The sequence below is a fragment of the Ambystoma mexicanum genome, chromosome 13, assembly GCF_040938575.1.
Source record: "Ambystoma mexicanum isolate Mex_15411 chromosome 13, UKY_AmexF1_1, whole genome shotgun sequence".
Classification (NCBI taxonomy): Eukaryota; Metazoa; Chordata; class Amphibia; order Caudata; family Ambystomatidae; genus Ambystoma; species Ambystoma mexicanum.
This window is the reverse complement of record NC_090938.1, coordinates 752,900,330-752,925,963: the sequence shown is the minus strand read 5'-3', so window position 1 is coordinate 752,925,963 and position 25,634 is coordinate 752,900,330. Positions and strand designations below refer to the sequence as shown.

Sequence of the window (25,634 nt, the reverse complement as noted above, 5' to 3'; positions counted from 1 at the left end):
ATAGAACATGGCGCTTCTGTTCTTGGAAGCGAACTACATACAGGGGGGAGTTGCATTCCGGACCTTGCTATCTATTAGGTGCTATTTGTGTCCTGGGAGCCGACATGCTCTTAGCGGGCTCAGCAAACAGGGGCCGTTAGAAAAGCATAATTCAAGCCTTCAGCGGTATTATTCTAACATATTCTACCATATAACGAGACTGGCTGGCAGCTTTGAAATGATTAAATGTCCTGCGGCTCTGCTTCAAGGCTACATTAAGGAGGGAGCCGGGCATTCTTCCTGGCGCTGCCTACGTTTGTGTTTCAGCTAAACTCTTGTTATCCTCTCGGCCCTGTGGCCTTGTCCTTTTCATATACAGACAACAATGTTCCACAGTCGAGCAGTGTAAGCGAAAAATATACTGCGAAGCAATAGGAACAGAAAGCAATGAGCAATGGTTAGAAAACAAAATGGCGATTCTTGTTACATCAAAATGGGCGTTCATTGGAAAACTCGAAAACCTATATTCTGTCGTATCGTGCATGAGACGGTTGGCCCACGGCCACCAAAATGCGTTTGCGGTCTCAAATTGGATTTCTAGACTGACAAACCCTCCTTTGGCCGTGTGCCAAACGTCTCATCTATTTATTGAAACCTCCTCTAGTGATGATGAATTTGAAGTACTTATGTCTGAGTCCTACATGCTATCGTGGACATCATTGTCTTCATTAATATCTATTGCCATCAACTCTCTCATTACTCTCATCTCATTTGGGTCTGGGCTAGTTCGATCATGAGGTTGTTTTTTCTTTGTTATCATTTGCATGCATCCTTCCATACATCCCTCAGTTACCTCTGCACAAACTATGGGTACACAATGTATACAACAACAACACGTTAGGAATATTCCAAACACCACTACTAGTATTGAGATCAGCTTCCATCCCCAAGATCGTAGTATTCCCCAAAATCAAGATCCTATTTCCCAGCTCCCTTCTCCCGTGGGGAGTTCAGAGCTTAGAACGTGAATTTTCTTTATTACTTCAAAGATCGTGGGGGAATAGTCATCGACATAAACGCAACATGCTGATCCCACTATTTTGCAAATTCCCCCACGATCAACCAGGATTACATCGAGAGCCATTCTATTTTTCAGTGTTATTAACCTGAATCCTCTTTCTTCCAACGTCATGTTAAATAATATATCTGTTGTTGTGTTTATTGTATTCTTTAGGATTCTGGACAGTTGCCTTATATTATAGGTGTTCACTATCTGTCCTAAAAATGGAATGAATGATTTCGCTACATCAGTTACTATTAAAACACCTTCGTCAGTCCTCTTGAGTCTAGTTCTGGATAATTTGGCCATGGCTGCTGTTTCCAAGAGGAATACTCCTGGGAACAATAGCCCGAGATAACATGTACCTCCCCAGTTTCTGGGCAACCATGGGTATGATTTCTCTCCACATATAAAATAAACTGGATCACCTACGTATACTGGTTCTATTTCCCATTTTAGTACCACTGTATTCATACAACCAGTATATGTTCCGACTGAAAAAGATCCTTTCTTTTTTCGGCAAAAAGGGACAGTTCTTGGGCTATAATTCACTGTGTAAGATGGGGGAATCGTATCTTTGTTCCCTTCTGTTCTTACACGAAACATCATTACAGATGTTTTTTCTGGCTGGGACAATCTATCTCGTCTATTTTGTCGTCTTATCTTTCGTGTGCTTTTTCTCGTGGGCTCTGGGGCCATTACTTGTGCTTTATGGAAAATGGAACAACCCACAGGCTTCATTATTACCTCCTCAAACTCATTCATATTGGTTCTGTCTAATTGACCCGTATCACTCTTATTCCACTTCCCATAGAACATTGCACCTAAAGATGCACTACATGCAGAAATTAATGGTAATGGCTGCACATACCACCCTATTCCTTTCCCAGCATGCTGTGGTAAATGGGCACATACCCAGCAGTTTGTTTTCTTCAGGATTGCATGTGTCATGTTCATTATCAGAAGTAAGGTGTTATTCGTAAAACCTTCCCTGTGTTTTTCTTCCATTGGGGGTAGGGTATAAGTGATCACCTGAACCGGGCTTTCAGTAGTGGATATATTAATTATCGGTAAAAACATTTCTAATGGGTGTATTGTTTCTACCCACCATAATATTAGGGCTGTCGATATTGGTGCTACCATGCTCATAAAGCACATCATTATCGTTAGTGTCAGCATACAATTTGTTTTCCATGCGTTTTTCTTAAACTTATAGTCTTTATAACTGACTCATTCTCAGCGGTGGTGGTGCAGGAGGAGGCTGGAACCGGTCCCGGCATGTTTCTCGTCATCCTTCTTCTTCCTTATCATAGTTCATTGTGGATATCTCTCTTAGTCGTGCTTGCTCTGATGTCTATAAGTTCAATGGAATTTTCACAATTCAGTTTTGCCTGTCCTTTTTTTTTTAGCCTGGATTCGATTATTCATTTTTAGGCAAGATCACTTGTCCCTTCTTATACTGCTCAGAGGACCTTTGATCAGTTATCGCCTCAGTATCATGTGCACCCAGCTTGTCCGCTCTGGTTCCGGACACATGTACTGTTAATCAATTATCTCACTTGTCATAGTACCATGTGCGCCCAGCTTGTCCGCTCTGGTTCCGGACACATGTACTTTTATGATCACACCGAGGAGCCGCGAGTCTTGAATTGTCCGACTTGCACAATTCTCACGCTTCTCTCCTCTACACCCCTGGTTCCTTCTCCGTCCATGAGCTGAACCAGAGGTTGACATGAACACCAAAAGAAAAAGAATGCGGATCACTTTGGCTTCCAAGGCCGCAGGTTGTATCGCCTTGCTCCTGGTATTGTATTATCCGTGAACAGTGCCGTTGCACTTTCAGATTCAGGCTTGAAGTCAGCCTGTGGCGCTACTGCAGGTGCTGGTGTGCGCCGCGCCAATGATGCAGATTCGGTCTTTGTCGTGCTGGCAAGTGCTGGTGGGCGCCAAAGGGGTACACGATTTGGTTTTGCTGGTATCTGCAAGGCAGATTTCATGTCGGTCAGCAGTGATGTCGATTCTGCTGGGCAACGTTGGGGCACTCTTTGCCCTTTCCCCTCTTTGGCAATCGTCTCAGGCTTTGTTTCGAGTTTCACTTCAAGTTTTTGCAGATCAGGTGGCTGCACACTGGCAACAGTTTCTTTCGTTTCTGGGACCGCTGTCTCTTCCCGGTCATCAGTGTCAGGCAAGACTTTCAGTGCAGTTGGAATCTTTTTGGCATGGGTGGCATGGATCCACGACTTCCTTCCATCCACCCGTATTGCCGTCTGCGTCGTCAAAAGTACTTGATGGGGCCCGCACCACCTGGGTGCTAATGATGACTTTCTTTCAAAGTTTTTTAGCAGCACCCAGTCTCCTGGCTCCAACGCGTGCCCTGGACCGGTATACCGCATGGGTAATGCCCCCTGCACCTGCTGATGAATCAAACGCAATTTCTGCATTAAAAGGCCACAATAAGTACTAAGCACAGGATGTTCTATCACACTGAGTCGTTTTGGCTGAGGTGCGCACCATACATTTGCCGGCCTCCCCATTATGATCTCGTATGGGGAGAGCCCAGTTTTAGCCTGCACAGACGTACGCATGCATAATAGTACTATTGGTAATGCATCCACCCAACTCAACTTGCTTCCCGCACAAATCTTGCTAATCTTTGATTTAAGAATCCCGTTGTGCCTCTCCACAAGACCGGCAGAACTCGGATGCCTTGAACTATGGAATCTCTTATCAATCTGGAGACCTGCACATATCTGTAACACCACTGCACCCACAAAATGTGGTCCATTATCGGACCATAGGACATGGGGCAAGCCAAATCTGGAAAAATACTCTTTCAACATTACTTTTGCCGTAGTCATCGCTGTGCAGTCTTTTAAAGGATATGCCTCCACCTACTGAATGCACAGATTACCACCAAGACGTATTTCAAGTTTTGGCACCTTTCCATCTCTATGAAATCAAATGAACTACCTCAAACGGCATGGAGGGCGGGCCAAAACTGCCTGTTGGTGTCACTGTTCCATTTCCTACATTGTGTTGTAAACACGTGATACAGTTCTGCAGCAACCTCTCTGCATTCTTTTTTATGTTTGCATTCTGCCATACTGGAGAAAGGTGCTGTATCATTGTCTTGGCACATATGTGCGTAGGGCTGTGGGCCATTGTGACCATTGCAGTCACATATGACTTTGGCAACATCCAGCTTCTAGTTCCCTTATCCACCCAACAACCCTCCAAATCCAACTCAGCAGATCCCTCTGCCCATCCCTGTATTTCATCGGCCGTACCCTCGGCCTGCATTTCTTTGACAGTCGCAACTCCATCTTCTATCATACAGGGTACTTCCTCTGTCTGAACCGTCATCATCTTGGTATTCAAATCAGTGGCAGTTTGTTTCGCAATCCTGTCTGCAAACGCGTTTCCCTCTCCTATTTTGCATGTTACTTTTTTATGTGCCTCGTATTTCACTATTGCTAGGCACTTTGGAAACGTGAGTGCAGACAGCAATCGTACAATCAAAGGGCCATGTTGAATTCTGGCACCATGTGATGTCAGAAACCCTCTCTCAGCCCAGAGTCGTCCAAAGTTATGAACCACTCCAAACGTGTACTGACTATCAGTATATATATATTCACATTCAAATTTTCAGAAATCTCGCAGGCTCTGGTTACTGCTATTATTTCTGCGGCTTGTGCTGAATTATAGGGGATTCTTTTACTTTCTACAACTCTCTCTAGGGTAGTGATGGCGTATGTGGCAGTTGTCGTGCCATCTGGTAATTTAAAACATGAGCCGTCACAAAATAACTCTCCATCTGGCTCTTTCTGTGGGGTGTCACTTAAATCAACTCTCCCCTTGGTTTCTTCCTCAGTGATCATTAAGCAATCGTGGGGGGGGGTGATTCATTCTTCCCAATTTCTTTTATGGTTAATGGCATTAATTCTGCAGGATTCAAAGCGCTACACCTCATAATTTGGATATGGGGCGTGAACAAGATAATCTCATATCTTGTCAGTCTAGCAGAGGTGAGGTGTTGCGTCTGTGTCCTATTTAACAGAACGTCTATGGCATGTGGCACCATCAGAATTAAAGTGTGCCCCAATACCATCCCTTCCGTTTGTTTCACTGACGCAGCAGCCGCCGCGACAGATCGCAAACATTGTGGTAGTGCACGCGCTACAGGGTCCAGCGCAGAAGAAAAATAGCCGCACAGTCTATTTCTTCCACCTTGTTCCTGTGTCAAAACTTCCAATGCACATCCTTCACTTTCACACACAAATAGTCTAAAAATGTTCTTATAGTTCGGCATACCCAAAACTGGAGCCAAGCATAATGCAGTTTTCAATCCATCAAATGCTCTCTGACATTCCTCATCCCACTGCAAAGGCATAACCACATCTTTTCTAGTCAAATTCACTAATTGTTTCACAATCAACGCAAAATAACCAATCCATTGTCGGCAATATGAAGCCATGCCTATTATGGCCCTGACTCCTTTTTGTGTCTTTGGAATTCGCATACAAAAAATACTTTCAATGCGTTTTGGCGTTAGTCTTCTCCCTCCTTTCGAAAGTAGGTAGCCCAAGTAAACTACCTCCTTTCGATTATACTGACATTTCTTCAAACTAGCTTTATGGCCATGTGCCGCTAGGTGTGACAGTAGTAATACAGTGCTTTCTTTACAAATCTCCTCTGTGTCTGCAGCTAGCAATAAATCATCTATGTATTGCAAAAGTACACAACCCATGGTTAATTCCAGCATGTCTAGCTGTTCTTTTAATGCTATACTGTAAATACTTGGACATTCCATATAATCTTGCGGAATCCGCGTAAATGTAAATGATCGTCCTCCTAATGTGAACGCGAACAAGTATCTACTGTCCTTGTCCACTGGAATACTAAAGAATGCGTTCTTCAAATCTATTACACTAAAATATTCTGCTGAAACAGGTATCATTGTCAATATTGTAGTGACGTCTGGCACTAGAGGAAATTGCGGAAGTACTACCTTATTTAATGCGCGTAGATCAATTATGAAACGGTATGGTACCTCATTACCTCCTTTTTTATAAACCGGAAGGATCGGGCTGTTACATGTACTGCCTGTGATTTCCTCTATTACCCCTAATTTCACCAAATCGGTAACAATACTCTTCAATCTTTTCTCACCTTCAACCGAAATTTTGTATTGGGGTATTTGCGGTAGGGTAACACCTTCTTTTAAAATAATCTTTACTGGCTCTATCTTTAAACATCCCACATCGTTGTCATGCCTTGCCCATATACAGGTTGGTACTCTACTTAGTTCCCCTGGTAATGCTTCGGACATAAATTCTGACACAGGGGCATCGTGTGGCCATATCGTTAGAAACACTCTGTCTGCCATGCCATGTATAACAGAACCTAGTTTTTTCAACAAATTTAATCCCAACAAATGTTCTCCACAATTTTCTGTTAGAAGGAAAGGACAATGTTCGGTAAATGGTCCTATGGTAACTGGGACTGATTTGGACACTGGGTTTATGACTGGTGTACCTGTGAACCCTATGGAAATATTCTTTTGCCCTGACAGTGGTATATTCGGAACCAAGTGATGGTCTATTGAACACTTCTGTGGTCCTGTATCTACAAGAAAGCGGTGTTCCTCATTCCCGACTCTCATTTCTACGTAGGGTCCTCTCTGATTCACGGGAATAGACACTGGTTCCGACCCCTGTCCTGGGCTGTCCTATTGGGGAAATAGCACATTGTCCGATGTGTAATCATTACTATTACTGTAATACGTTTTGGCTGTGTATCAAAAACATTTCCACTCTTCCCTCTATTTCCCCCACTCGGATTTCCATATTGTTGATTTTGCTGTCCCTGACTCTGGTTTGGGGCATTTTGGTTTTGGCCTTGGTTTTGATTACCTCTGTTATTATGATGCTGCTGCATATTATTCCTGTTTGGTCCATTCACTCCTGGGTGTCCTCTATGCTGTCTCCTCTGACCAGACCGATTTCTGTTCTGTAGATGCGGACATCGCGCTCGCCAATGTCCTTCCTCTTTACAATATGCACACTGATTCAGCCCCACTGTTCCCCCATGCATATTCGAACTACCCGTTACTTTTGCGTTCCCTCGCCCTCTATTATGTCCTACTACTTGCTGCATTAATACCCTTGTCTTTAGATTTACCCTATCCCTCTCTTCTTTTTCTTTTCCTGCAGTCACTCTGCGCTCATAATATTGGGCCATATGCAGTACTTCGCCCACCGTTTTTGCTTGCCATGCACTCTCTGATGCCATTATTAGATCCTGAATTGGATGTTTTAACCCCCTCACATATTTGTCAACAAATAACCTCTTCCCTGCTTCTGAACCCACATCCTGCCCGCTGAAGTCTGTGAATACTTCTTCAAATCTATTAAAATAATCTGTAGCCAACTCATCTTTGCCTTGTACACATGCAGTCAATTTGTCCCATTGGATTCTCTTCTCTGGAACAATTGTTTTTAGCTTCTGTACTATATGTGCTGGTAATGCCGCCAGGTTCGGTCCTGGTGTTCCTCCAACCGCTTTATTCCTGTCTTCCATTACCAAGTCCGCCCATGTGGCACCAAAGGCCGTTGCATCATCTACCTTCCTTATTTGTTTCCATATATCTGCTGGCAGAATCACCGGGAATATTAGGTCTATATCACCCATGGTAAGCACGGATGACTGTAGGCAGGACTATACTTCCTAGTAAAACCCTGCATGATTCTTTCTTATATCCGGTATCGTCTGCTTTATGTTGTTCACCTCTTGTCTGGAAAAGGGGACATGCATGTATTGGGCGGTGTAATGGGCTGGTGTTACTTGCGCCGCTACATTGCCCGCTGCGGGAACCTCCACTTTGGGCACAAAGGTAGGTGGGACCTCTCTCATAGGAAATGCCCCACTTACCGTCCCGCCCCCTTCTCTTAGATGCAACAATATTCCCAGATCCAATGATAGGGCTGTTTCTCCTGTCCCTCGTTCTAATGCTCTCCTATATATTATTTTAGGCGGGCTGGCCTTCTCGTTTTTTATATCTTTATCTAATAAATGTTCAACCATTGATTGTAGCGCTTTTCTTTTCATAGGCATGGAATATTCATCAAATATCTCGTGTATCTCCATTGTGGGAATACTAGGATCTGACATCCATCTAGACACTTCTTGCATACATACTTTTAACTTGTCGCCCCTTTGTACTGATGACATCGAATGTCGTCGCTGTATATATGGCTCTACAGTTTCCTTTCTATTTCTCCCGATATCTTTACTCCTGTACCCAGGTGCAGTAAACATTTCGGCATAGTCATTATCTAATTCATCTTTAAGCTCAAAAAGTCTATACACATGTTCTCTTACTTCTTCATCCCTTTCCCTACAGCGTGCTAATGCATTCAAATCTAACAATCACTGCGGTGGTAATTTCCCAATTAGCTGTTTCCATCTTTCCACCAAATATTCACCCATGCATTCCAACACTACCTGTCTTTCGTTGCTTATACGAAAGTCATATATCGAAGCCAATGTTGCCGCCCCATCATTCCCGTCTATATACATCTCTGCCTGTTGCTGCAATTCCACCTTCCTTTCCTTGCTGATTGCGCTGCGGGTTACCCTCGTGCACTGCCGTTGGTCAGTCTCGCCTCTTGCCCCCGTGGTTTCAACTTCAACCCCGGGAGGAACGGACGGTACCGAGTCTGTGTCTAGAGCGGGAGGTGCGGATGGGACAATGGGAACAGCGAGTGTCTGTTGTGGGCCTGGTTGGCTAGTAGGAAGTGTTACGTGCGTGGCCTGTGGCTGTGGGAGGGCTTGAGCTACCGGAGGGGGAGATTGAGCTACGGCGGGGTCTGGGAAATAGCTACTGATGTATCTGGTCTTTCTTCTGATCTTGGGCCTTGTTTTGTATGGGTCAATATATTTTCTATCAATTCATCTGTCATGTGTAATTCTCGTTGTGGGTATATCTTTTCTATATTCAACTGGTCACGCCTGCCTGCCCTTCTTAGACTCTCAGTCCACTCCTCCTCTTCTTTTTCTTCCGCTACCTCACCTTTTGATTTATTCCTGCGCGCATGCTTTGCTCTGCTTTTAAATCGGAGCATTGCTTCCTTTCTCCAGTCTTTAATAGTTTCAAATGCTGCAGGACGCGCTTTCTTTCTTATTAACACCCTTTCCAAGTTATCTATTCTCGCCATCTCAAAACTACCATTAATTGGCCACTGATGGTCTTGTTGCTTTCTGGTTTGCCTATGCCAAGTCTCACAAAATATTATCGCACCCACTCCATACTTCACATACATCTCATATGCCGGCGTTCCCCCAGGTGGTACAATTTGGCCATTTTCCAAAGATTGTCTACCACAGCGGAAAAACCCAGCTAAGGTGGACAATACCCCAGGCATGTTTCAACCTTCCCCTTGGTTAATCAACCTTACCTAGGGCGTTTGATTTTGCAAAGTCAACTCTCAACCAATATCAGGATGCTTTGAATCAGGGAATGACTCACCTGATAAATCGAGTCGTCTGTATACTGACGCACTAAAGGATGTCGTGTCTGCGTTTCTTGGCTTCCGCCTCGTTTCGGGACCCTCGCCTCCTTGTCCTCTAGCCAGGCACGTCGATCAGGGATCATATGTGTGCAGATCTGCAAAGGAGTCTCTCATCACTTTTACAGGGCGCCCCGAACACCTCTTGATCCCAGCTCGATTTTCCCGTCCTCGCCATTCTCTGCCTTTCTCAATTACAACGTTACGCGAAGGAACAAGTGGGGGAGGGTCCCTATTCGGGCGCCATCTTGAAAGGGGCCCCTAGGGTTCCCTGACATCTATGGAAACAAGGCGGGTCACCACACACGATAGAGACGCCAGACATGAGGTTGTATTCCCAAAGCTAGGGTTTTTATTTAAATGCAAAAGTCTTAGTTGGCCAACTCGGTCTCACACCCCGCAACGTGTATCTCTAGACCTCGAGGGACGCAAGAGAGTGAATTACATACATCAGTTACATATATACAAAATGCATATCAAACAATCAGCTATGACATGTATAACACCCCTCTTCATTGGGTTTCTTTGAACTTGGTGTGATGATGGACATCTCCGACCACTATGACACCTTCAAACATCTATTCTAGTAACAATTTGCAATTTGTGAGTGCGTAGGCATCTTTCGGTTATTGAGTAGAACACGGCGCTTCTGTTCTTCGAAGCGAACTACATACAAGGGGGAGTTGCATTCCGGACCTTGCTATCTATTAGGTGCTATTCGTGTCCTGGGAGCGACATGCTCTTAGCCGGCTCAGCAAACGGGGGGCCGTTAGAAAAGCATAATTGAAGCCTTCAGCGGTATTATTCTAACATATTCTATCATATAACGAGACTGGCTGGCAGCTGTGAAATGATTAAATGCCCTGCGGCTCTGCTTCAAGGCTACATTAAGGAGGGAGCCAGGTATTCTTCCTGGCGCTGCCTACGTTTGTGTTTCAGCGAAACTCTTGTTATCCTTACGGCCCTGTGGCCTTGTCCTTTTCATATACAGACAACAATGTTCCACAGTCGAGCAGTGTAAGCAGAAAATATACTGCGAAGCAATAGGAACAGAAAGCAATGAGCAATGGTTAGAAAACAAAATGGCGATTCTTGTTACATCAAAATGGCCGTTCATTGGAAAACTCGAAAACCTATATTCTGTCGTATCGTGCATGAGACGGTTGGCCCACGGCCACCAAAATGCATTTGCGGTCTCAAATTGGATTTCTAGACTGACACAGTCTTCCCACTTCGTGTCAGACCGACAGTCGCTTCAGGAACCGTGAGCCTGCAGGAACCACCAGTAATGGCCGCCTCAGCTACAGCTCCCTTTCCGTTTTAAGGTACTCTGCAAATCTGTTTGTCCGTTTCATTCAACCGCGGTGAAAGTGTTTGATATCTTTCTCCAATCCGAGGGCTTGTCCTTCTCTTCTCTTTGAACTAACTTTTCTATCAACCAACCTTGTCCGGAATCTTTGCCACAAACTTTACCGCGAACTACCCTGAACTGTGTGATCTTGAGAAAAAGACTTTTGACCCATTGACTTTGGCCCTAAGCCTTTTCTCATTGAAGTCCCTCTTGTTCAACTGCCCTGCGTACTTACCTGTTGGTTTGATCTAATTTCAAATTACTTTTGTTTTTCCCTCCCTTTTAAATTGCTTGAGTGCCATTTTGCTCCCACTTCATTTTGTGAGCTTAACTTGTCTGGAATTTAAGGGAAGTGGTGTGGTGTATTAAGATTGGGATTTTTGACTTGCTTATAATAGTGTAATGTTATACAACTGAAGAGTGAAATAAATGTATATTCTTTTACTTGAAAACCTTGAGTCAGTGTTTGCCTGAATCATAGTAATTGCTGTCCTTTGTGTAATTCCTATTACTGTTCACTTACTCTTGAGATAAGTCTGGCTGCTCCGCTACCTCTACCACTTGAACTGTGTAGTATAGGCTTGTACCAAAGGTGAAATTGTACTGTCACTTTTAGTCTTAATTGTGTGTGGTGTTCCCAAAGGGTACTGCATACAATTCTGCCTAACAATTGCCATGCATCAGTGTCAGGATCAGCTGGGAATTCAGTGATAATGGGTGTGGAGTGGTATCTGCCAGCCTTGTAATCTGCCAGGGTCTGGTTGCTCCAGTTTTCCCCCTTCTCTTGTTCTCCTAAGAAAGGGTTACCCCTTTAACAAAGCTACCCAGATGACTCAAGAACATAAATTGAGAAAGCCAGGATGCCAAGTGGGTGTTGTATGTAGGAAGGGGGACAGCCCAAAGGACCAAAGTCATCATAAAAAACATGAAAAACACAGAATAGAGAAACAGACAATATAAACAGAAAAAACAGAAACACATGAAGAAAGGATAAAAACCAAAAATATTACAACATAAAAATATAGAAATCATAAAACCATAAATCAAAATGGGATAAATACAAGACAGTTCTGTGTTAGGTTCACAACTATACTAACTGGGGGCCCTCTGTCTTTCTTTGTCCACAGATGATTACCATCCCTTCAACATAGTCTGCCAGTGTATTTTGTGTGTGGGGGCAGAGGAGGCAGAACCTGTCTATTGCTGCCAAAGTAATGATTCAATGCAGGTGTCCAGATAAAAGGTCTCACCTGGTTCCTGGAGACCCTGCTATGAGCCTCTCGGCAACTCAGAATCTGCAGGGGTCCTTTACCTCTAGTGGGCAGGTTACTGGTTCTACTGCACTGGTAACAGAGAGGCCTTGGCACACAGCAGTGTCTTCCAAAATGCGCCCTTGGGATGGCGTAGTTGCCTATTCATTGGAGCTTTCTGCCTGCACCTCTATGGCAGAGGAATTGGGAATATAACGTATCCTCTACAGATTTCCAGGTGAGTCCTTCTTGCCTTGAAGTCCAAACATGAATAAACTAAGGGATGGCCTCCCTTTAATAGGCAAAAGGCGACAGTAGGTTGCTTCCTTTTTAGCCTTCTGTAAGGAGTGCAATCCAGGCTGCTACGTGCAGCGTCTTTTGCATGGTGAGAACGCACCCAAAGTACTTTGTCTACAAAAAGTGAGTACAGGAACAGGAAGTTTGGGAGGCCTAGCAAATTCCAAGATGGTGGGACCACTTTCTGCAATGAGCTCTCCCCTGGCATAGTCTACCTCCACACTTTCGTCTGTCTGCCTACTTCAAAAGACTACATTAATCAGCACCCTGGTGACCAGTGTGATAGAAGAAGAGTCTCTGAAGCACTGATTGCCAGATTAACCCAAGAGAGCGTTGTTGTTCTCTGGAGGATGTGGCAAGCCTTCCCAGAGGATCAAAGCGAAGGTTTCCTGCGTGGGTCCCACACCACATGTTTGTTTTGAGCACAGCCAGCCCAGACAACCTGAATACACTCCAGTCCCTGTTGAGAATGAGTCACTATCCACCAAGATGACAAGCAATTCCATAAATTCATGTGGATGTATAATTGTGTGATTCCAGTTGGCACCACATAAAAAAACAAAAAACTTGCCTTGTATTTAGGTGTTAATTGACTGCCACCAGGCTCTTTGGGGAAACACAATTATGATATTTTAAAACAAGGGGTGCTTACAGTTAACAAGCCACCTCCACCTTTTGGAACTTTGGTTTCCAGCAGTTGTGGGAAGGAATGACATGTGACTTTTGAACCTGCTCTTTTACCACTAAACTGCAGCTGCTTCAGGTAAATGGCTACCTGAAGCAGCTGGCATGTCTATACTTTTGGGCATGGAACATTTATTTAAAAAAGAGCCTGATTTGCAGCACTCACTTTGAGAGGCAGAATTACTTAATTCATTTGAATATTCCTGTGCTCACCTGATGACATTCTGTTGCACTAGGATCTCTCACAAAAAGCCAGGTGTTTATTTCACTTCCAGAAGCAACATATGAAGGATCTTCTCACAGTTTCTCTGAAATTATTCCTGGTGGAGGCATTATTGAAAGGGAAAAAGGGTTCCATGTAATAATGTCCCAGCAAAAATGTCACCTGGAAAAAAAGTTGCCAAAAAATGGAAGTTTTTTGCAGGTCCATCATTACATTGAGCATTTTTTTTTTCAAGGGGAGCAGGGGACATCCCCTTGACCCCCGCTCCTCTTGACCCCATATATATGGTCACCATATATAATGTCACTACAACCTTTTCCCAGGGACATTATGTATAACAACCATTTATATGGGGAAATATTACTGGATACATACGGTGGCACAGCATGGTGTGCCCAAAATAATGCTGCAGAGAGGAGAGGGAAGGGAAAGAGGGTTTGGATGCAGAATATTTGGCTGGCATGACCACTGGCAAAAATATTCGCATGCATTGGCAGCAGTACAGATTGCTATTTTGTGTGTTCTGCCTCTCACTATGCTTCCTTCTCCCCGCATCTATCAGCACAGGCAGGAATAAAACAATTCTTAATGTATGGGTTTGTAAAATTCCCTACCTCCAACTCTGAGATCTCCGTACTACGTAAGCCTCGACTCCACCCTGACAGTGGCATTTCCCATTAAAGAAATTTCATGACCCCAAAATGCATGGCTTCACATGTGAAGCAGGATAACAAGTAATGGATGCCAGCTGGACACGGTGCAGTGCAAGCAAACCTTCTGACCCCCATCACCATCCTTGATGCAAGTTTTAATATTTTACATGTTAAGTGCCAAGGACGAGTATGCTTGTCCTTTTTGCATAGACTTGAATAATATCCTGGCAGTTAAGGGGTTAACAGCACCAGGAATTGCCAGATAGATATAGACCAATCATACCACATGTGTAACATACCTACATGCTGCGAGTTTCAGTTTAGGGACCAACCCAATTGCAGACCACACTGTAAAAGACAAAGTAATGTACACGTCAGTCACTAAGGACACCAGTGGCGGGATACACAAAAGAGGGCGAGCAACTTAGCTTCACGGAATTCATTCTAATACTACTAATAATCTTAATGAAATTGATCCCTTTAATAAAAGAACATGATACGCAAAATAAAAATAATTACAATAATGCCTCTAATACAGTAAAACGTAACGGTAAGGATAATAATAATGATAATTAATATAACATTAATGTATTATTATTACTAATACAAATTACAATGTATACAATTAAATCAATGTTAATTATCATAGAATTTCCAGAACCACTTCTAGACATATTACTCACACAAAATAATAATACAAGCATCTAATTATAATGATAACTAGCTGCATCTTGCACTCTCTCTGCACTTTTTCTGTCTCTCTGCACTCTTTCTGTCTCTCAGGCTCTCTTTCTGGCTCTCTCTTTCTGGCTCTCTCTGTCTGGCCCTCTCTGTCTCCTCACGATGAGTGAAAGCTGGATTGTGAAGTGCTCTCTCTCTCTCTCTCTCTCTCTCTCTCTCTCTCTCTCCCTCTCTTTCTCTCTCTCTTGTCTTGTATGTGTGCTCTCTCTCTCTCACACTCTCATTGCATCAGTGCATTCTGATTTCTCTCCACTGTCTGTCCCACTCACTCTCTCTGAATCTCTCCTCTCCCTTCCTTTCCGCTTCTCTCCTTCTCCATGTCTCTTGATTTCTGTCTCTCTCTCTCTCTCACTCTCGCTTTCTTTCCTCTCTCTCGATGAGTGAGGGCCAGGTTGTCAGGTCTCTCTCTCGTCTTGTATGTGCACTCGTGCTCTCTCTCTGCGTCAGTGCAGTGTGATTTTCTCACACTGCTGTCCATCACACCACCTCCCTGTATTTCTCTCCCTGTCTCTTGATTTCTGCCTCTCTCCCATCTCCCCCCTGAGCCTCGCCATTTTTCTGCGTGTGCCTCTCTCTCGGTCACTGTAGTTTGTGGGAATGGGGGGCTGGTTGTGAGAGGTCCAATGTGGGGGAGCTAGGGTGGGGGAACAAGGTGTAAGTATATTTCACATAATACCAACTAGAAATGAACATTGGCCTAAGCACATTTGCATCGTATTGAAAATCGCATTTGAATTAACCTGAATAAGGCTGACTATGCCGCCATTTTAAAGTAATACACCATTTTGATTAACTCCTGCTCTCTGTCTGATGTTAAACTTTGTGTTTTTGGCTCCAGCAGAGAAAAATGAACTTTGTACTGTGTCAACGTAGATAAACATGTTGAGGTTGCTGAAAGTGGATTGCTTGTCCTGCACTAAGAAACCTTGGAGCTAAACTAGAGTTGAACTGAACAGTAATTTAGATGTTGTCTGTATCAATAGCGTCATCCTCATTCAAACAGTGGAACAGAATGTTGAATAGCTGAAACCGTGTACCTTTGCAGAAATCCTTGTGTACGTTCCTTGAAACTGGACTAACTTTAAGCACGAGAACAAACGGAAAACCAACATGACCGAGCGAAGCAAAGGTTGTTTCCATTGTGTTTAATGTATAGAAAAACATGTCTAGTGTTTGAGGTAAACATCGAACAATGTATAGTTATTTGAATCAGTATTAGTTATGTGAACTGGCTACGATCCCTTAATGAATAAGTAACCTGGAGAGGGGCTGGACGATGTAACCGGGATTGTTGCAAAAATGTATAAATACTGATGTTTTTGAGATGTCCAGCACTCTCTCCCCTCATGGTGTCTGCTGGTACACACTGTGAGGCGTTGGGAGCCAGATAGCTATCTGACCAATAAACTGTACATGTAGTTTTGAACTCATGACTGGCGTATTTCATTTTTAATGGTATTAAGCCTCAATCTTCCTTTTGATCTTTCAAGAGGCCGGCCACCCCACGTCCCTCCCCCCCTAGATACCTCTTTACCCAGTGCTTGCCTTGTGTGCCCCCCCAGCCTCCTACTGGTGCCCTATTATCCGCGACCCCTCTGGTACCAAAAGCTGCCTTTGCTACTGGGAGGTGGGGGGGGGGCACAGGAAATGGTTTTGTGAAGCGAATCGAGGGGCTGAGTGTGGAAGCCAGCTTTGTAGCCACAAAGGCGAGGGATACTGTATGCACTGCTTTAAGTCCATTGGCAGTGAGGATGTCTGGGCAATATGTCTGGAGCGTGCGGGCACATGCCCAGCCCCCAATGCACAGACATCCTTACTGACTTATAAATACAGGATAATAATTACTATTAATATACCACCCACATAATTAATTGCACTAATAAACAGGTGTTATGGTCCTTATTGGTCTCCTATTGATCTCTCTTTTGTACATTTCAGATTCTACTTCCAGCCATTCCGGCGCCCCCAGCAGTAGCCCCTCTACTAATGAAGGTATAGTACTGATTTTACATTCACTGACCGCCTCTCACTTGCTGTCTCACTCCCTGCCCGGCTTTCTGCTTATAATAAAGAAATGAGAACTGCAGCTCACGATAACAGAGCCCCTTCTGCTTATAGTAAAGAGATACGTACTGCAGCTCATCATAGCAGAGCCCCGTCTGCTTAATTATAGAGTGAGATAGCAATTGCAGCTCATGATAACAGAGCCCTTTCTGCTTATGGTAAAGAAATAAGAACTGCAGCTCATGATAACAGAGCCCCTTCTGCTTATAGCAAAGAGATGCAAACTGCAGCTCATGATAATAGAGCTCCTTCCGGCTTAATTAAAGAGTGAGATCAGAAATGTAGTTCATGATAACAGAGCTCCTTCTGCATATATATGTAGAGTGATCAGAACTGCAGGTCGTGATAACAGAGCTCCCTCTGCTTATATTTAGAGATCAGAACAGAACTGCAGCTCATGATAACAGAGCTCTATATGCTTATGGAGAGAGAAAGATCATCAATGCAGCTCATGGTAATCAATCTTATTCTGCTTATATGTAGTGAGAGTATGAGATCAGAACTGCAGCTCATGATAACAGAGCCCTTTCTGCTTATATAGAGAGTGAGATCGGCACTGTCGCTCATGATAACAGAGCTTGTTCCGCTTAATTATAGACTGAGATCAGAACTGCGGCTCATGATAACAGAGTCGCTTTGGCTTATATAGAGAGTGAGATCAGCACTGCAGCTCATGATAACAGAGTTCCTTCTGCTTATATATAGAGAGAGATACAAACTGCAGCTCATGATAACAGAGCCCCTTCTGCTTATAGCAAAGAGATGCAAACTGAAGCTCATGATAATGGAGCTCCTACCGGCTTAATTAAAGAGTGAGATCAGAAATGTAGCTCATGATAACATAGCTCCTTCTGCATATATATGTAGAGTGATCAGAACTGCAGGTGGTGGTAACAGAGCTCCCTCTGCTTATATTTAGAGATCAGAACATAACTGGAGCTCATGATAACAGAGTTCTATATGCTTATGGAGAGAGAAAGATCATCAATGCAGCTCATGGTAATCAATCTTCTGCTTATATGCAGTGTGAGCATGAGATCAGAACTGCAGCTCATGATAACAGAGCCCCTTCTGCTTATATAGAGAGTGAGATCGGCACTGTCGCTCATGATAACAGAGCTTGTTCCGCTTAATTATAGACTGAGATCAGAACTGCGGCTCATGATAACAGAGTCGCTTCGGCTTATATAGAGAGTGAGATCAGCACTGCAGCTCATGATAACAGAGTTTCTTCTGCTTATATATAGAGAGAGATAAGAACTGCAGCTCATGATAACAGAGATCCTTCTGCTTATATCTAGAGAGGGATCAGAAATGCAACTTATTGTAACAGCTCCTTTTGCTTACATATGTAAAGAGAGATCAGAACTGCAGCTCATGATAACAGAGCCCCTTTTAGTTATGTAAAGTGAGATAAGCACTGCAGCTCATGATGACGGTGATCCCTCCGCTTAATCATAGAGAGAGATCGGAACTGCAGCTCATGATAACAGAGCTCCTTCTGCTTATACATAGAGAGAGATCAGAACTAAAGCTTGTGATAACAGAGCTCCTTCTGCTTATAGAGAGAGACAGATCATGGATGCAGCTCATCGTAACCAAGCTCCTTCTGCTTATACAGAAAGAGAGTAACATATCAGAACTGCAGCTCATGATAACAACGCTCCTTCTGCTTATATATAGAATGAGATCAGAACTTCAGCGTATAAAAGAGCCCCTTCTGCTTATAGAGAGAGATCGGAATGGTAGTCCATCCTAACAGAGCCCCGAGATCAGAACTGCAGCTCATGGTTACAGAGCTCCTTCTGCTTATATACAGAGAGAGAGCAGAACTGCATCTTATGATAATAGAGCTCCTTCTGATTCTAAATATAGAGAGAGCAGAACTGCAGCTCATGATAACAGAGCTCCTTCTGCTTATATATATATAGGGATAGATCAGGACTTCAGCTCATGTCAATAGAGCTCCTTCTTATCTATGTAGAGAGAGCAGAACTTCAGCTCATGGCAACAGAGCTCCTTCTGCTTATATATGTAGAGAGATCAGAACTGCAGGTCGTGTTAACAGAGCTCCCTCTGCTTATATTTAGAGATAAAAAATGCAGCTCACAATAACAGAGCTCTGTATGCATATCAAGAGATAACGGTCATGAATGAAGCTCATGGTAACCTAGCAAATTCTGCTTAGATAGAGAATCAGTATGAGATCAGAACTGCAGCTCATGTTAACAGAGCTCCTTCTGTTTATATATGTAGAGGGATTGGAACTGCAGCTCGTGATAACAGAGCTCCCGCTGCTGGTATATAGAGTGAGGTCAGAACTGCAACACATGATAACAGAGCTCCTTCTGCTTATAGTAAAGAGGTGAGAACTTCAGCTCATGATATCAGAGCCCCTTCTACTTTATATAGAGTGAGATCAGAACTGCAGCTCATGGTAACAGAGCTTCCTCTACTTATATATATAGAGAGATCAAGACTGCAGCTCATGATAACAGAGTTTCTTCTGCTTATATATAGAGAGAGATAAGAACTGCAGCTCATGATAACAGAGATCCTTCTGCTTATATCTAGAGAGGGATCAGAAATGCAACTTATTGTAACAGCTCCTTTTGCTTACATATGTAAAGAGAGATCAGAACTGCAGCTCATGATAGCAGAGCCCCTTTTAGTTTTGTAAAGTGAGATAAGCACTGCAGCTCATGATGACGGTGATCCCTCCGCTTAATCATAGAGAGAGATCGGAACTGCAGCTCATGATAACAGAGCTCCTTCTGCTTATACATAGAGAGAGATCAGAACTAAAGCTCGTGATAACAGAGCTCCTTCTGCTTATAGAGAGAGACAGATCATGGATGCAGCTCATCGTAACCAAGCTCCTTCTGCTTATACAGAAAGAGAGTAACATATCAGAACTGCAGCTCATGATAACAACGCTCCTTCTGCTTATATATAGAATGAGATCAGAACTTCAGCGTATAAAAGAGCCCCTTCTGCTTATAGAGAGAGATCGGAATGGTAGTCCATCCTAACAGAGCCCCGAGATCAGAACTGCAGCTCATGGTTACAGAGCTCCTTCTGCTTATATACAGAGAGAGAGCAGAACTGCATCTTATGATAACAGAGCTCCTTCTGATTCTAAATATAGAGAGAGCAGAACTGCAGCTCATGATAACAGAGCTCATTCTGCTTATATATATATAGGGATAGATCAGGACTTCAGCTCATGTCAATAGAGCTCCTTCTTATCTATGTAGAGAGAGCAGAACTTCAGCTCAAGGCAACAGAGCTCCTTCTGCTTATATATGTAGAGAGATCAGAACTGCAGGTCGTGTTAACAGAGCTCCCTCTGCTTATATTTAGAGATCAAAAATGCAGCTCACAATAACAGAGCTCTGTATGCATATCAAGAGATAACGGTCATGAATGAAGCTCATGGTAACCTAGCAAATTCTGCTTAGATAGAGAATCAGTATGAGATCAGAACTGCAGCTCATGTTAACAGAGCTCCTTCTGTTTATATATGTAGAGGGATTGGAACTGCAGCTCGTGATAACAGAGCTCCCGCTGCTGGTATATAGAGTGAGGTCAGAACTGCAACACATGATAACAGAGCTCCTTCTGCTTATAGTAAAGAGGTGAGAACTTCAGCTCATGATATCAGAGCCCCTTCTACTTTATATAGAGTGAGATCAGAACTGCAGCTCATGGTAACAGAGCTTCCTCTACTTATATATATATAGAGAGATCAAGACTGCAGCTCATGGTAACAGAGCCCCTTCTGATAATAAATAGAGTGAGATCAGAACTGCAGCTCATGATAACAGAGCTCCTTCTGCTTATATAGAGTGAGCTTGGCACTGCAGCTCACGGTGACAGAGCTCCTTTTGCTTATATATAGAGGGATAAAAAATGGTTTATAGTGATAATTTCGAAAACAAAATTCGAATGTCTTTTTTCTTTGTTTTTTGTTCGAAATGAGGGGGTTCCCCCCAACCCTCCTTTTTTATTATTTTTTTAAACCTTTTCTTTACTTCCGGAACCCAAAAAATATATAAATAAAAAAATAAAGCATTCGAATAAAGCATTTGAAAAAAAAAAAATTGACATTCTTTTTGCAACATTTTTGGAATTCGACCAAATGTTTTCAACTTTATAACTGCACACTATAGAAAATGCAGCTGATCGTAACAGCTCATTCTGCTCATATATAGAGAGAGATCAGAACGAACTGCAGCTCATGATAACAGAGCTCGTTCTGCGCATAGAGAGAGAAAGTTCATGAATGCAGCTCATGGTAACCAAGATCCTTCTGCTTATATAGAAAGAGAGTAAGAGTTCAGAACTGCAGCTCATGATAACAAAGCTCCTTCCGCTTATATATAGAATGAGATCATAACTGTAGCTCATCCTAACAGAGACCCTTCTGTTTATATACAGAGAGAGATCAGAACTGCAGGTCATGGTAACAGAGCTCCATCTGCTCATATATATATGGAGATATCAGAATTGCAGCTCATGATAACAGAGCTCCTTCTGCTTATAGAGAGAGAAAAATCATGGAGGCAGCTCATGGTAATCAAACTCCGTCTGCTTATACAGAAAGAGAGTAAGAGATCAAGAACTGCAGCTCATGATAATAAAGCTCCTTCCTCTTATATATAGAGTAAGATCAGAACTGCAGCTCATCATAACAGTGCTCACTCTGCTTATATATGTAGAGAGAGATCAGAACTGCAGCTCATGATTACAAAGCTCCTTCCTTTTATCTATGTACCCTGACCCCCTCTCGGACTCACTCAACATTGACATTAAACTCACCCAAACCTAGTCAGCCTCTCCTAGGAGCCCTACTTAATGTCAGATCCCTTGGAGCACATGCATTAGACATACATGATTGCATAGTAGAATCTAAACTTGATTTCCGAGTAATCACCGAAACATGGCTGCATACTGCTTCAGGCCCACAGATTGCACTAGTCATCCCGTCAGAATACACTCTCCTCAGAGTGGACCGCTCAGATGCAATAGGTGGAGGAGTAGCTATTATCCACAAAACCTCACTAAAATACAGAGCATGTAAAATGGAATCACCTCTTGCTAGGAAGCCCTCGCTCTTAAATTAGCCATCAGTCCCAAGGCAACAATCAACTTCCTAATAGTATACAGAGCACTAAGTGCGTCTAATAACCCAGATATAGACCTGCCTCTACTCATTACGCCTTTGTTCAAACCTAAAACCAAGTATATCCTCCTAGGAGACCTTAACCTAGGTTACAACCTTAACCTAGGTTACAATGACCCCATGGACATCAAAGCAACAGCCTGTCGCAAGGCATTCTGTGAGATGCAATTCTCCCAAATAGTGAACTCTCCTGCCCACTCTAAAAGTAGAATCCTCGACTGGATACTTACCTTGAATACCGCACTAACATTAGTAGACATCCTCAAAATGCAATGGACTGTCCACCATTTAATCAAATTCAACATAAATTTAGACACAGACCCAACAGCCAAATCATGTAACCAGTTCCCATCCAGGTTAAAAACACACGCAAACTCACCCCCGAGAACTTAAACCCATTACTCAACAACTTGCTAAATACCAAACCTCTAGTCAACAGCAGCACAGAGAGAGTTGCAACTCCTTTCCACCAATGTCTTAAAACTGCAATAGACAAAGTAGCCCCTCTTACAACCAAATTGCCCAAGCCCAAACACAGATCCCCCTCGTTCAATGATGAACTCATAGAGCTCAGAAGGCAACAAAGAGCCCTGGAACATTTATCCAGAAAAACTAATTCTCCCGAACTCTGCTTCAAACTACAACAACTATCCAAACAGTACAAATCGAGCGAATATTCCCATAAAGCCAAATCACTCAATAATCGCATCTCCAACATCGCTTCTAATACAGAAGAATTATTCACTATCATTAGAGAACTAGAATATCCCATCTAACCCACCAGCCCCACGACTATTAGCAAAGCCTGGTGTACCACTATCCAGGATGCTCTATCCTGCAGAGTGAACACACTCCAAAGTAAAATAGCCTCGCAAAACAAACTCCTTGAGCTTACAACTTCTCCACCTCACACTCTAGACACCACTACAAGACCTGATATTACCGAATTTCATTTCGCACAAGTCACAGAGGACCAGGTCCTCAAAACAATAGCCTCTCTCAAGCCATCCAACTGTAAAGGAGACAGCTTCCCAGCTAAAGTAGTCAAAGACTGCGTCACCACTCTAGCACCTACTATTACCAAATGTGTAAATGGGTCTTTCAAATCTAGTCAAATACCAGCATCCATTAAAGGAGCTTGGGTAACCCCCTACTCAAAAAACCCTCACTAGAACCAACAATCCCTACGAACTACAGGCCTATAACCACTGTGCCATTTCTCCTCAATATCATCGACAAATTATCATACACCCAAGCCCAAACCACCTGGAACAGAACAATCTGTTCTGAGACAGACAATCTGGATTTGCCCTAGTCATAGTACCAAGACTGCCCTCCTAGACCTAAAAAACCAGATGGACTCTATTAGGGAATCCGGTAACTTGGGCATACTACTACTCCTTCACCTCTCTGCGGCGTTTGACTTAGTCAACCATGACAATTTATGCCAAACCCTTGCGACCAATTTCCACTTCTCCATCAAAGCCACCACCTGGACCATCTTGCACCGGACCTTCACCACAGACTTGAAGTTACAGCAGCGGCAAGAACACAGAAAAGATATTATCATGTCTTCTGATGATGGCAAACTCTTCGTTGGTGGTCTGAGCTTTGAGACGGACGAGCAGAACTTGGAACAACACTTTGCCAAGTATGGGCAGATTTCAGAAGTTGTGGTGGTGAAGGACCGAGAGATGCAGCGTTCCCGGGGCTTCGGCTTCGTCACGTTTGAGAACCTAGAAGACGCTAAAGATGCGCTGCAGGCCATGAACGGAAAGACTCTGGATGGTCGTCAAATTAGAGTTGACCAGGCAGGAAAATCGGAGCGAGGTGGTCGCGGGGGCTACAGAGGCGGGTCTTCCGGCGGCAGAGGTTTTCGCGGAGGCAGAGGTCGAGGTGGCGATAGCTATGGTAGCAGTCGCTTTGAGTCCCGGACTTGGAACAACACTTTGCCAAGTATGGGCAGATTTCAGAAGTTGTGGTGGTGAAGGACCGAGAGATGCAGCGTTCCCGGGGCTTCGGCTTCGTCACGTTTGAGAACCTAGAAGACACTAAAGATGCGCTGCAGGCCATGAACGGAAAGACTCTGGATGGTCGTCAAATTAGAGTTGACCAGGCAGGAAAATCGGAGCGAGGTGGTCGCGGGGGCTACAGAGGCGGGTCTTCCGGCGGCAGAGGTTTTCGCGGAGGCAGAGGTCGAGGTGGCGATAGCTATGGTAGCAGTCGCTTTGAGTCCCGGACTGGAGGCTACGGGGGTGGCGGATATGGTGGATCCAGAGATTATTACAGCAGTGGCAGGAGTCAAGGTGGATATGATCGCTCAGGTGGATCCTACAGAGACAGCTATGATAGTTAAGCTCGCAACGATTAAAAAATCCTTCCTGAATCAAGATCGTCCTTCCAAATGGCCGTATTTATAAAGATTTTTGGAGCCTCGCTGATTTCGTTCTTGTAGTACAACTGCAATAGTTTATATCGACTCAGTTCATTGTTTTACAGTATTCATGAGCGCCAGTTTTAAGTTAAGGCCACTTTTTCGTTTTCTCGATCAGGATTATTTTTATTTTTGTTACAGTTCTAAGGTTGGAAACTAGCTATTTAATTTATCAGTTTTATAAACTTGTGCTTTAAGGCTTGGGTGTAGCCAGCCGCTTGTAAATAAAAAGGGCTTGCCCTGCCTTGATGCACACTAAGAGTTGGCCTCTGTTCACTTACTGCAGGACTGCTCAGCAGACAACCCTTTTGAAGGTTTAATGTTAGATGTCCTTTTTATTTTTTACTGGAAGAACGTATTTTTCATTGCTGTATTGAATTGACTACGGAATTCTTGTATCTAATTTTCATCTGGCTTTACGAAGCCCAATTAAAAAAGTCTGGAAAAAAAAAAATATATATAAAAGCCACCACCTGGATAAAATCATTCCTATCCGACCGCACATCTAGAGTCACCCTAAGGGAAGAAGCAGCCGACCCCATCCCTGTACCTCTAGGAGTACCGCAAGGATCTTGCGTCTCCCCTACGCTTTACAACGCCTACACAAAACTACTCTTGGCGGCACTTGATGCCATGGGAGTAATTTATACCAACTTCGCTGATGACACGCACATTCTTGTCCCCATCACAGGCAACCTCGAACATGACAAAGCGTGCATAAATAAAGTCTACTCCCTCATCCAAATCTGGATGGCCAACAATAGTCTCTGCCTTAATGGAGAAAAAACGGAGATCCTCATAGTCGGCACACCAGCCAGACTAAGCAAACTCCACCCGAACTACTCCTCCATAGTGATAGATGGCACCCCTATCCCCATTTCTCACAAAGTCAAAACCTTAGGAGTATACCTTGACTCCAATCTCACCATGAACAACCATATTAGCGCGCTTGCCTCCTCCACGGTTTACACAGCCAAACTCATCACACTAAGCAGACCCTTCCTCTCCACTGAAAACTGTCTGACTCTCGCCAGAGCCCTCATCCTAACAAAAATGGATTACTGCAATGTACTATTACTAGGCACCTCAAAAAACAACTTAGCTAAACTTCAACTCCTCCAAAATAAAGCCCTCAGAGCAGCTCTG

General features: G+C 43.6%; 1 protein-coding gene and 1 pseudogene across 4 annotated transcripts in view; both read left to right on the top strand.

Annotated features, from left to right (window-relative positions):
* LOC138521903 (uncharacterized) overlaps positions 1-25,634 on the top strand; it is a 154,498-nt gene that overhangs the window by 68,486 nt on the left and 60,378 nt on the right. For all 4 annotated transcript variants that reach the window (XM_069635065.1, XM_069635062.1, XM_069635064.1 and 1 more), the window contains exon 2: positions 16,744-16,797. In XM_069635065.1, the coding sequence (XP_069491166.1) occupies positions 16,744-16,797 (54 nt within the window). The remainder of the gene's footprint in view (positions 1-16,743; positions 16,798-25,634) is intronic.
* On the top strand, positions 23,544-24,747 carry LOC138521905 (cold-inducible RNA-binding protein B-like; annotated as a pseudogene).